Source organism: Triturus cristatus, chromosome 7 (assembly GCF_964204655.1).
Source record: "Triturus cristatus chromosome 7, aTriCri1.1, whole genome shotgun sequence".
Taxonomy (NCBI): Eukaryota; Metazoa; Chordata; class Amphibia; order Caudata; family Salamandridae; genus Triturus; species Triturus cristatus.
In genome coordinates this window covers 278134671-278148265 of record NC_140590.1, presented here as the reverse complement: position 1 = coordinate 278148265, position 13595 = coordinate 278134671, and the positions used below count along the sequence as shown (strand labels likewise).

The following is a 13595-nucleotide window of genomic DNA, read 5'->3' as shown; positions in this document are numbered from 1 at the left end:
CCTCAGCTTAAGAGTGAAGCTGTGTTAAAGTCCATTGCTGTGTGAGGCTGGAACTCAGCAGCTATAGCCTTATAAGGCAGACTTCATTCAGAACGATATGGGAGAGCATTTGTCCTTACAGCCAGAGAGGCCGACTTTAGAAGCAGGGAACCAGGGGCCAGATGTATGAAGACATGTTCTCATAGACACAGAACGGGTAAAACTGTTTGATACATCTGGGCCAAGGTTCGAGTCTCGGCGCCGGCTCAACGTCTCGTGCTTCTCGGAAATCACTTAATCTCCCCATTCCTATACAAAGTCAGATTGTTTTTTTAATAGACCTGGTGCTCATGTAAAGCGCTCCAATGTCCTTGGGCCAAGTTCACGCTACATAAAACTGCAAAATAAATAAAGCTGCTTTTGTAGAATACAGTCTTAAGCTGAGACTCAAATTATTGTTAAGGTTTCTTTGTGATGGCACCTCACGCTGGTTCAATTAAGGTTCTGCTGGTGCACTCGACACAAGGTACCTGTAGTCGTAAACTGCTTGCTCTTTTTTCCATTCTGCCCCCCAACAGCACCACAAGACACAACAGCTTAATCACAAAATGTTTATTCAGATTAATACACAGTCCTACTCTTACATCACAAATGGAATACACATACAGTAAAGTGCTTGGTAGGAAAAACATCCTTGTGCTTTAAATAACCATACCTTTATATTTATTATATTCGTTTATTTAAAACCAGCAATTAAAAGTGGCATTGGAGGGGCTCGTTTGGATGTGATGTGGCAATAAATTAACTATAAATTATATTGCACATGCCTCGGAGACCGTTTCTCCAAAAGCATTATATGCAAGAAAAAAAAGTATGACGTCATAATATTAACTAATATAAATATCAATTATGATAAAGTAATAATTTAACAAAAGAACAAAATAAAAATAAATAACGAGCTGAGATAAAGTAGTATTTTTAAGAAACCTTGTCCGGCTCCTTAAAGAAGGACATTTTGAGGCCATTTTTGCTGTCATCTGTTAGCTGGAGGCCAGCCAAAGTGACCTTGCCTGCGTAACAAAGGTAACTTCTCTGATGGCAAGACAGCGCCATGTTCCAGAGCAGAGATGTCCTAATCAACTAAAGCATTCTGGGAGCTTGGCTCGTGGCTTACTTCATTTGAAGCAATGGAGCCAAAGTAAAGGATTGCAATTCTTTGTAGAAGAAAACCTCTGTATTGGGGGGATCCTATCTCCCCCTATGACATATTGTCACTCGCATCTCCCACCCCCTGGTAGATGAATGAAGGAGGTGGGGCCAATGCGGGGTCCTAACAAGGGTTGAGTGAGCCTCGGAATCAAGACTCTCCAAGTGATTCAGTCCTGAGGGTAGGACAGTAAGTGCCCAATGCTAGTATTCTGAATTATATCACCATCCTGCACATTGTAGGACTACAGTGTCGCTCTCCTGTTGAGCGACGTGCAAACCGTACACCTTGCCTTTTTGACTCATCTTCTTTTTACCCCAACTGGAATAGTGTGGAATCCATAAAGATCCATTCTGCCCTTACAAACTTGGCAATGGAATATGTTTGCTACTGTTTGCTACTGCAGATTTAGCCTAACACTTTTTAAGGTGCATTAACTTCCTAATGTGAATGTAGGAAAGCACCTACAAGCAGTCGCTGGAGTAGACCAGCGAGGGCTAAGATGTTGTCTCCTTTTCCAGGCCTGTGTCATTCTTAGCTAGGCCTTAATATGCACTAGTGTGCAAGTGCTGCATTGATGCAAGAAAGAAGTGCTTCAGAAGTGTGAGACAGCAAGTGTGTGAAGGAGGAAGCAAGGGCGCGAGTTCCACCCTGGCCTGGCCGCACTCATACTATCGTTCCACACTTTTTTGCCTTTTCAATGAGGGTACTAAGCAGTGATCTACCTGATATGCGAGGAGGGAGTGCCGTATCCCCATATGCGCGTTCCAGGCTCACCTTTGAAGGCAGTACATACTTTAAGGAAAAAAAGACTCCCTTTTATAGTCCTTAGCATACAAAAGGTATGGCCTATCACAAAAGAACTGAACTACCATCAGACATCTTAGCAGGATACTGGTCATAGTTCGAGATCAGAGTCAGCAGTGGAAGTCGTTCGTTGTGGCTCATTGAGGGTTTGTGTCCTCTGATTAGCATTGTATGTAGAGAAATCTATTAGCAAGTCACAGACCTAGAACGGTCCAGTGTTTTTTTCCCTTTTCGTGTGTATGCTTGATTTCTGAATTGGCCTTACCGGGTAGGCATGAGAAGGGAATTTACTCAACGCAAATTAATACATTAAACTGAATAATAAAGCCAATAGGTATTGTCCAGTGTCGGGGCTTTCCCACCAGTGGAAATCTGTCCATTAGAAAGGGCTATCCAAGGAAAGCAGACATTCTACTAAGCTTTGGGGTGTCTCAAAATTGATCTGTCAGTATAGCTAAAGAGATGAATGTGTATGTGAGCCCATAGAGGCTTTGTAAGTATGTGCTCAGGTAGTCTGACACTCCCAAAGATGGTAGCCCAGTCTGATTCTTCCACAATAGTGCATTGTTTCATGAGGCGTGCAGATCTACACAGGCTGCCTTTCAGTTGGACTGACTCAAACAGCTCACCTGTGCCCCTAGTGACACAATGCAGGCCAGACCGAGAAGCATCTAGCTTGGAATTTAGTCACACCTCTCTCCTTTTGAAATGGTGGTACTTTAGAGGCCGCAATAGGGTGGACTTGGCAGCTTGAAATCTGCAGTGGACTATTGGTAAATAGACCTTAGCATGGTAACGCCAGAACACTCTGCGGAGTAGCTGTGTGCTCTATAAATTGTTTCATCCATTCATTCAGCCAAGTTGGACGCAGAGAGCAAACTACTCAGTGTGGTACTGGTTCTAGAAATTACATCTCACAACCCCAGTTCACCATATTGTTTCAGCCTTTGCTTAGTGGTTACACTAACAATTTCACCTTGGTTGCAAGATGAAAATCAATAATTTCAAAACATTGTTCGGGTGACATAAACCAACAGTTCAGACTTCATTCTGGTAATGAAATTGGTGCTTGCTGAAATGAAAGACTGCTTACCACAGTCAACTGTCTTGAGGATGCAAGTTAAAAACAATTTCTCAGGGTCCACCGAGCTACATGTTCACCTCTTCAGCAGGCCAATCTTCAAACCAAATATTAAAGTGGGCAGAAAGATGTATTAGCCACCGGACAACAGCTGCCAGATGTTCTGAGTTCATTATAAAATGCTTCACCACAGTCGGGCTGTGAGTTGTTGCTCAGAGGTCGATGTCTAGCACATCTGTGGGAGTACTGGACCTCTCCACCTCCTCCACAGATTTGGCAAGAGGCTCTTGGCTTCTTTGGGCTTGCTGGATGGTAGACTGCAGGGAATTTTCCAGCTGCTCTTGACATGCTCTCAGGACATCCTGTTTTGGGCACAAAGTCAAATATTAGATTATAGTAATGTAATGGTTTCCAGTGTCATGGTATGCTTTTTGACACATTTCTTGGAGGATACCCTTTTGTGTTCTACTATGTTATATGGTGTTATGTTGCTGAGTATTTGTGTAGTTCATAGTTGACAGTGGGTCTCTTGCCACTTCAACAAGGAGTCTTCGGTCAGACTGCCAGTTGTTGGATTTTCTGACAGAAGTCCTTTGTGGGGTGTGAGATAAGAAGTGTCTTTGGCTATCCCCTGCTCCAAGTAAATGTTTTAAGAGGTTTGGAGGGTGTGTGTAGGAGGGGTACCTCAGTGCCATATACTAGGGACTTACAAGGGTATACCAGTGGATGTGCCAAAGTACTTACCAGAGCCAATTTAGGGGAGAGAGCACAGTTGCTGAGGTCCTGATTAGCAGGATGCCAGCAGACTAAATTCAAAAACACACTGATGTCATGCAAAAAGTGGGCGTAACCATGAAAGCAGATCCTACTTTCCTACAGTGTGCATTATCCCGGCATCAGTATTTTGTAAGTGGGAGGATCTTTAGATCTTCCGATCTTCCCTGCATCTTTTTATGTCTTGGTTGTCGCGAGGCGGCTCTCAGTGGGAGTTCAGATCTCATTCCCCTCCATTTAATCCGATTAGGCCACTTTAAATAATCAGTCGCTTTTTGAGGTCCAAGTGGAACTCTTATTAGAGCCAATCAGAGTGTTCTTTCAGATCACTATGTGAAACGACCTATAAATAATCAAGTGCAGTGACTGAGACACAGCTGTACTAGAAGAGGGTGTTGCTGCACAGACGTTACTCTCATAGATGCAGGTAACCAAAGGCAGGTTTGCAAAGTGCACTTTCACTCAATTTTAAAATTGTATTGTGGCTGTTAAGGTTTTAATTTCTATTTTATTGTACAACAATATAAATCTATCTTTTTGTAACAGTTTTGTAACATTTTATATTACTTGCTTCATTTTGTGTACTACCTTGAAACAGGAAGTGATGTCAAAATAGTATAAGAAGTACAGACTGGTAATCCATTCCAGTGGCAAATGTGTAAATTTTCAATTTTCAAGTTAATGGAAAGTAAAAGAAATACAACATTTAACTACGCCACTGCATTTTCAGTCCATTTCTGGTGTCATTTGTTGTTTCAGGTATTGAAGGCTGTTCCCAAAATTGAAGAACACTTTAAGTAAGAATAAGAACATTTCTTACAAGTGCAAACAACTAAAAGGAAAGGCTTTTTGATTCGTGAATCTGGCAGACATTGTCGTTTGAAAGTAAGAACATATTAATATTTTGAAACATTGCCCTTGCTAAAAAATGTAAACATAATTTCTATGGTCCGATTACTTGTATTCCAAATACATGCATTATATAAAGTTGTTTCTGCTGCTTCACTGTTGTGAGTTTACTTATATTTTTGTCATTTATTAATGAACTGTGTGCCTATATATTCTCTGTAGTGCTTCAACTACAGGTGCAATAGGAAACGCGGGAAAAATAGTTTCGTTAGGAAAAATACATTTTCCTCCATGGCTCCTGTAGTAACGTTTTAAAGAAGTAAAAAAGATTAAGATCATTATGTGTGTGTGTGGGGGGGGGGGGTATATGGTTATTCAGCAGGAAAAAGGGCAACAATAATGCTGTCCCTCTTAAAAATAATGTTTTGATAACAAACAAACGTATTGGTTGAGCAAAGCGTGAACCTACATCTTGAGGATAAACTCAATTTATTTTCGAAAAACTCTGGGTTTAAGGGTCAGAATTTTCCATAAGTAGGCAGGGTGCTGCCCCTGGGTTAAAAGGTCGAGGCAGATCACAGAGGGGAAGAAGAAATCAGAAGAGGTCTAATTAGGAAAAAAAATATGTGTTTACCTAGAGGATGCCAAAAAAAGTGGGTGTCTAAAATATTTAGCAGTGAAACAGTTTTCAGCAAAAACATGAACATCGATAGAAGGAACAGCATTATATAGTTCACAAAGGACAAAGTGTGAACAAATGCAACGCTGTGCTATCAAGTTTACATATAATACATTACATGTAATACTACAAACTACTTTCATACCCATAAAGTAATTTAGTAAAACAATGAAAAAGTTGTTAAAAATATGCGTTCGTATTTTTATACAATACGCAGATCAGTGTATGGTCTGCAGTGCAAATGAAGAGAATGTTTCACTGTCCGTTCCAAAGGCGATGCTGAAATGAAATGTGTCCTTGTTCCTTTTAGCTGGCCACGTGTTTATATCTCTTATCTGTATTAAAAGCTACGTACTTTGGGCAGTGAGCTTTAAAGTTCTGCAAGCCGCCTCAGAGGGCAGTTCTGCAGCATAGTGTTTGCCTGGTGGCATCTAAAGGAATGTACCTGTAGCAATGTGAGGGTATTTTAACATGAGCCTCTTACCAGATCACACCGGATAGCGCTTGCGAGGTGTTCTGTGATGACCAAGTGGAAGGTGGGGTCTTCCAGGTTCCCCACCCGCAGCCCTGCCACGGAAGCGGCAACGCTGGCCGCCGCAATCATGGACGAAGGGAAGGCGATGAAGTTACAGTCTGAAAGTCAAAGAAGATATCCAGCATGAGAAAGATATGTGGGCACTGTGTGTGCTGTCTAAGGGCACATTTGGATCTACCAACACGAGAAAGATCAACCAATACCTTGCACTGGCTCCTCATTTACATATCTTGGCCAAGAACCAATGCATTTCAGTGGGTACTTGGAGCAGCCTCGTCTCTTGCCCTTTTCAATGAGGACAGACAGATACAGGCCTCCTGCTCCACTCTCCATTGAAATGGAACAGTCCCAACCTCCCGCTTTCCAACCATGCTCCCTGCTGACATGCAGAAGACACAAACCGGCATCTGGTTCAATTCCCAAATTCAGATGTATTGGACACAGTGAGTGGACACCTGCGGCTCTTTGCTAAAATGCACTCGGTACAGAAATACCCTCCTCCAACTCCTATTGGACTGCATTGGGCACAATCAAGGGCCTGCTCAAAATTTCCACTAAAATGCTTTCAGCACGGAAAGGGCCTTACTCCAACCCCCCATTGAAATGCATTAAGCATAAGGAGAGTTGTGCTCAGTTCTCCATTGAAATGCATTGCCACCTATAATGGACGTTTTAAAACCCAACTTGAACAGAATCTGGGTCAAGTGCAAACTGTCCACTTCTTTCATATTTTGTCTATTGTTTTTATTTTTTATTTTATTGAATAACTTGCCATCCAATATAGAGTATCAGCAATTGACAAGGCAATAGAACTCCCATGGTTAGAAAATTAATTTTGCTTTACAACTCCCAACAGATTACATACAAATATAATTCTTTTGTAATCGTGTCATCAATGCCTTATGAATATGCCCAGGTAAAAACAATATAAAATTCAAAATTATATAAAAAAGGTAGACTGGAAACATGTGGAAGTGTGAGTTAAAAGAACAGTCAAGCATACTTAAAAACATATGTAACAGGTTTTGAATATTAATTTTCTTTGACCATTGCAATGTCTGAAGTGCATTTGTGCTAATCGGACCAGATTTGTTTTTGACTTGTAGTTCTGACATGTTTTTTAGTTAATCTATATATTCTTCAGAGAATGAGATGTTAGTGTCACATGTGTATTTCTATTAGTTGTATGGGGGCTATCCTGTCCATCCATGAGATTAACTCAAACAATGTTTACGCTAGATGACTATTGGTGAATTGACTGAATTCAGGTCTCTTCGTCCAGCATTCTGTAAGCATGTAAGTAACTGTTTCCGTTATATTACTACTCTGTTGGTGGGGAGAAACATCATCACTGAAAATCTGTAGGCTACATTGAGAGACATGCCTCCACCAATTTAGGAGTCCATTGAGGTACAATGAGCGGCTTGTTAAGACCATGTGCCTCTTCTACCTCTCCCTATGTAATCGTTGGTGTAGAATTGGATAATCAGTCACATGGCCACACTTAGAGACCTCTGTTACTCAGAACTGAGCAGTTCTTTCACAGCCCTATCGCAGCTTTGGATTTGAAGACCAGCTTATAAATGTCAACATGTTTGATAAGTTCAAAGAATGCATAGGCATTAAGTTCAATTCTTGACTTGAAACCACTTGAAATGGCCACCTGAGAGCACTGCTGTTCCACCCATACTCACCGTTGGCGCAGAGAGCAATGAAGGTCTCTGTGTGCTTCTGCACCAGATGTTTCTTGGCATCAGCAATACAGAGTGGTTCCAGGAAGTGTGGGAGGAAGTCCCGGGGAGTCACCGCTGCGATATCCCACTTGAGCTTGTTCAGTACCAGAAGTTCCATGGCCTGTAGAGGAGAAAGAACAAGTGTGAATAAGGCACTTCCCAGCTGGGGGGTGCTGGTACTCTCTCATTAAAAGTATTGTGGTCCTGTCATACTCAGAGAGGCCAGTGTGCTTGCTTCCTTGGAAAATGTACCATGTACGTATTCTGACTGCAAGCCTAACACAAAATGTGATTAAAAGCAGACCCCCAGCATTGTCATCTATATATGACCTTACATTTAACAACTCTTAGTTCTAGGCATTACTCAACCTTTAATCAGAAAATTAGTTTCAACCACAATAAGTCGCCATCCCAGAGAAAAAGTTCAACAAGTGATATCTTTGAGACGAACAGCCTCACAGCCTCACAGCAGGACAATGACAAACTATCAAGATTCATTCACTGGAGCAGGGAGGCTCAAGGGAACCAAAGTTTTGCTCCCTCTGAATATGGACATTCGGGGACTTTTCCTAACGCTGAGAGGCACGATATGAGAAGAGATCCCCAGATGAGGCTCAAAGAGGACTGGCCCTAGCTGAAGCCAGACAGATGAGTGAACCCATGTAAACCCTACAATAAAGGCTTTGTAAAGATGACGGAGAGCCTGATGTATGCGCACCCAATGGCCAAAGACTAAAGAGGGTCACTCCTGTCTCTACAAAGTGACAGATGGTGGCACCAGTAGGAGAGACAACCCCAGGCTGCTGAGGTGACAAGAGGGAGGAAAAGCTTTTGGTTCTCTTGGTTTACTTCAGCAGCACTCAACGTATTCTCAGGGTGGTTGGGTCCCTGCCAAGTTCTCAGAATAAGCATTTAAAGTATATATTTACTCCAACTTGATTAATTATATTTAACTTTATTTTATCCAGAAAATCTGGAGCGGATTTGGCTTTCTGGTAGCTAGGTTGGACACCTATGGTTGTTTCCTTTGATGACTGTTCATTTAAAAGATGGAAACTCAGACCTCACCAGACCTGATGCCCAAGAACGAACCATGGGACAGTGGCAGGATCTATCGCAGTTTGCTACAGAATATTTGGATTCATGGCAAGTCAATACATAGCCCCATGTAGGCACGTGGAGGAGAGGTCGCTTACCTTAAGCTCAGGCTCAGTGAAGGAGTAGTCTGAGTAGAGGCACAGCTTCTCCATGGTGATGGGACTTGTTTCCTTCATCTTGGAGGCCAGGAGCAGGCAGGTGGATCCCAGCAGCTGCAACTGTCTCTTCTCCACTGACAGGAGGGACAGAAACCGGTCCAGGCAGTTCATGGCTAGCGGGAAAACATCCTCCTCACAGTTCTCCTCTTCACACACCTATTGAAATAAATACAGGATGGGTGAGAAGCTGAAAGCTTGTGAAGTAGAAAGGTCATTCAACCTTACAAGAAGCAGACACAGAGAGAATCACAAACTGATGCCCTATGAAGGAAAGGGCCTGTGTGTCCTGAGTCAGGAGACACAGGGCTGCCCATCTACTGAAAGGATGTTGTTTGGGTTAAAGGCCTTTTGATTGAACCAGAGGGAATACAGGGTCAGTAACAGTGAAGCTCTTTCATTAAGGCAAGAGACTCCCGAGAGTGATCTAGAGGTGCAATGGTAAATCCCAATTTGATACGATCAGAAGGACCCACAGAGTTGATAGCACACTTTAGTCCTGTGTTAACGAGAGAGGCCATTCTCCCCTGACCTGCAGGATACCCAGGATGTGTTTTAACCTGAAGGTCTACCGTCTACTGTTGAAAGAGGCCAGTCGACATGATCTGGAGCACACCCAGGGCGGGGTCAGGCATTGAGGGCCCACTCTTGAGGGAAGAAGTCTTTGTTTCCTGCAGCCTTTGATCTCAACTTTATAACCGCAGGCGGACTGGCCTTCACAGTACTATCTTCTGTGTGCACAGATCAGCAGAGATACCCTGAGCATTAGAGTAGGTGCCTTAGAGCATTAAGAAGTACTGAATCACTACAAAGATATGCGGAGATTCCCTGAGGAGCAGGTTGGGGGTCGTCGACTGTCAGGGGTACTCCATGTTAGTGCCCATAGCATTTAAGAGGCCAGCCAATGGAGAAGAGGAGAGAAGAGGGGCGGGTTCAAGCCCCTCTTCTCCAAAACATTAAATCTCGGAGCGAGACTGCACAAGCGCAGCCTTCGAGCCGAGACCTAAAAAGGGCGTGGCTAAAAAGTGGAAAGAAGAGCACGGAACACGCCCCCGAATCTGAAAAAGACGGAGCCTATTTGGAGGGACGGCTCTCTCCTCCAATGGCTGGCCTCCGTTTAGGAAGCCAGCCAATGGAGGAGAGCCAAAAAGAGAGGCGGGCTAAATAGCCACTCTAAGCATCATAAGATCTCCGGACTTCCGGTTCTGCCTTCGGCAGACCAGACGGTCCCTCGACCTAAAAAGGAACGTACTGTATGATGGTGAGCATTTCCACTTTCAAAAGAGCATCCGCCCGCCACCCACAGCACCGCACCCCGTCCACCCACAGCACCGCACCCTCTTCACCCACAGCACCGCACCCCCTCCACCCACAGCACCACACTCCCTCCACCCACAGCACCGCACCCCCTCCACCCACAGCACCACACCCCCTCCACCCACAGCACCGCACTCCCTCCACCCACAGCACTGCACCCCCTCCACCCACAGCACCGCACCCCCTCCACATACAGCACCGCACCCCCTCCACATACAGCACCGCACCCCCTCCACCCACAGCACTGCACCTCCTCAACCCACAGCACCGCACCCCCTCCACCCACAGCACCGCACTCCCCCACCCACAGCACCGCACTCCCTCTACCCACAGCACCGCACTCCCTCTACCCACAGCACCGCACTCCCTCCAACTACAGCACCGCACCCCCTCCACCCACAGCACCGCACTCCCTCCACCCACAGCACCGCACCCCCTCCACCCACAGCACCGCACTCCATCACAAGGACATTCCTCTGCACGTCTTTTGAAAGAGAGGCGCCTCTGAGACAGCACTACAACGAGCCCCTGCTTGACTTTTAGGAAACCCTTGGAAACGGGACCGGGGATAAACTCGAATTACCATCTCAACAAAAGCCAGATTCACAGAAAGAAGATGTCAAAGTGTCAGCCAGAAATGGGGGTTTCAGCAGTCAGTGAACGAAGGGAAGTCGCCGATTGCCTTCCTTACGGCCAATTCATTGACATCTGGGTGTGCCCTCTGCACGGGCAGCTCTTTAAAGCCATTACCAAACTTATACTGCTCTGTCTGTGCCGCACGTGCAATAGGAGAATTACACCACATGCCTAAGGAAGGACATACCTTTTGTGGGCAATAAACGCCCTCTTTTATCACAATTTTTATCTCACGGGACGCACTAAAATTTGAGACAAAGAAAACCTCCAAAGCGTCACATTTGCCGTTCAAATCTAAAAATAAATAACGATATATACACATTACAGTTGAAAACGAATCCATCACTCGAGGTCATGTACGGTGTGGGTGGGTACGGACGTGTTTACGCTTTGGAGGGTTTTGGGTGCAATTGAATGAATGCAGTGAGTGTAAAGTTAGGGTACAGATCGGATTATGAGGTATACACGAAGAGAACCAAGGTCAGGTTTGCAGTGAAAGGGTACGGGCATAATTGACGTTGACAAGTGTCAGTCTGGGGTTTGAGTGAGGGTACTCGTGTAGGGTATAGTATACAGGTGGGATAGAGATACAATTTAGGGTATACTTGACTAAGGCTGTGCAAAAAGCTGGGTGGCAGTACAGGTTATGATCTGTAACGTCAGGCTTAATTGGAGTTATTTATACAAAGCATTGTTGACTGTGCGGCTAAACTTGGGCCATATATTGTTATGGCCATGAGGTGAAAGATTAGATGTACAGTCAGGCACTATAGGCTGAAGTACAAGACACTGAAGGGGTTATTCGGTCTTAAGTGAATAACACATCTAATAACTAGAAAGACATATATCACTTAGAGGCTCTTGTTTTTCTAGCGCCCACGTCTGGATATCATTATCAAAGAAGCTCTGTAGCAACCTATGACCAGGTAGGAAGTAGTTAATATATTGGGGGCTGTCCTTACCTCAAGCATCCAATTGGCGAGAACTCTGCGCATGGGCGGACGCACCTCCTTCTGCACGCGCTGGAAGTAGGAGGGAGAGGGCAGGTACCTCTCCTCCGCTGCTAGCAGCTCGGAGAGCACTCGGCTCTCGAGCAGCACAGGGTCGGGGTTGGCCCTGGGCACCGGCCACGCCTCCCAGCACACAAGCTGTCCGTCTAGATTCATCTTCAGCTGCCAGTCAGAGTGTGCTGAGCTCTTTAAGCTGGTAGTGTTGTTTCCCGCGTGTATGTCACTGCCAGATTGTCCCTTTAAACCCAGCCTGCCACTCATATACCATCAGAGTCAAGTCTGGGGCTTGGACTCCTCCCCCGCGCTCCTCATTGGATCACTACTGAGGCACAGAAAGCCAATCAGGCTGGACTCAGGAAGTGTCAGGGGACTAAGATCCCCTCCCACCAACCTGTTGCAGTAACCGATGACTCTTTGGGGATTTTGTTATTGTTTTGGCGATTACTAATGTTCCACAACACGTGCTTTTCTGTCCCCTCAAAGCTCAATGGTTCCATGTGAACGTAGAAGTGAGAAAAACAGTTGCATGATTTAGACAAGCATTGGCATGTTATTGTATGCAGATTTCTAGAGCGCAGCGCACTATCACCCGGGAGAGCATCCTGGGCTCACGAAAGTATGACGCTCACCCTGAATTCATACGGGCGCACCCCTCACTCTGCACGTATACAGATACACCACTTACCCTGCAGTCTCAAATAATGAACCCAACACTCCAGGATCAGATTGAGATCACAATTCAGACGGCACTCCCAAAACAAGCATTTGCAATGCAATAGGTCTCGGAGTTGTGAGGTTTTGAGCTATTAGCATTGTTAATGACAATGCCTTTTATTTATGTGTTTAAAATAACCTGCCTAGAATATTATCCATCTCATTTTTTAACCATACCCTGGACCACTGGGAATAAACTATTGTATAGTGAGTTTCCTAGAAGTATTTTTAAACATCACCACTTGCACCATATCATCACACAAAAAAACAAAAACCAGCTCCACTGTAATCAGGTGTCGTAGCACAGTTGGGTGGCATTCGGCTGCCCAACTGGGAACCCAATGATGAAGCATGACACCTACTAGGTTGGTGTGTGCAGGTTCTTTTAAACAATTCCTGTTGTGTCAGACACTACATGGTAAACTAGTCACTCTTTAGTGGCCCGTCTCCATTGATTATTTGATTACTAGATTGGGACAAGGACGACCCGTATACTGTCCTAGCTCTCTTGTTTGTTTTTTGAAGGACAATAACACAAGCCAATGACAAATATGGGCGGAGAGTGGGCGGGGCTTCAAGTCTATACTCCAATACAGCATGCCTCGCAGAGCAGTGCATGCTCTGCCCAGGCTCTACCTAAAAAGTGGCCAACAGTCCCGGATCGTGCATTTCATGGATCACAATCTGGTTGGTCTCACTAGACTTTTTTTATTTTTAAGAAATGTTTGGTTAAATCAATATTTTAAATCTTCTAGAGCCAGTGACATTGGCATAAATAGAAGCATTGCATGCAGGTGAGGAAAAATAAAATAGCCTAGGGCCACAACACTTGATCTGGCTAGGGTTGCCACTTGGACTGTACCAAATGGAGGAAAACCACCCAAAGCCGGTGTATTTTCATCTGAGATGTAGGTACTTTATGTAATAAATGTAAGGCGAAAGCCCTCTTAAAATGTGTTCTAAAGCTGCCTTAATGCCCTGTGACTGATAGTTAAAACAAAAAAAATATGTTAAAATGGAA

The 13595-nt window shown here is 44.4% G+C and overlaps 1 protein-coding gene across 1 annotated transcript; it reads right to left on the bottom strand.

Moving 5' to 3' along the window:
- Window positions 1–578: 578 nt before the first annotated feature.
- Window positions 579–12101, bottom strand: LOC146809416 (G1/S-specific cyclin-D1-like). The gene is made up of 5 exons (XM_085616255.1): window positions 11813–12101; window positions 8841–9056; window positions 7606–7765; window positions 5861–6009; window positions 579–3436 (listed from the first exon to the last, which is right to left on the bottom strand). Exons 1-5 carry the CDS (start codon window positions 12014–12016, stop codon window positions 3287–3289), a joined length of 879 nt encoding a protein of 292 aa, XP_085472381.1. The 5' UTR covers window positions 12017–12101; the 3' UTR covers window positions 579–3286.
- Window positions 12102–13595: the final 1494 nt, after the last annotated feature.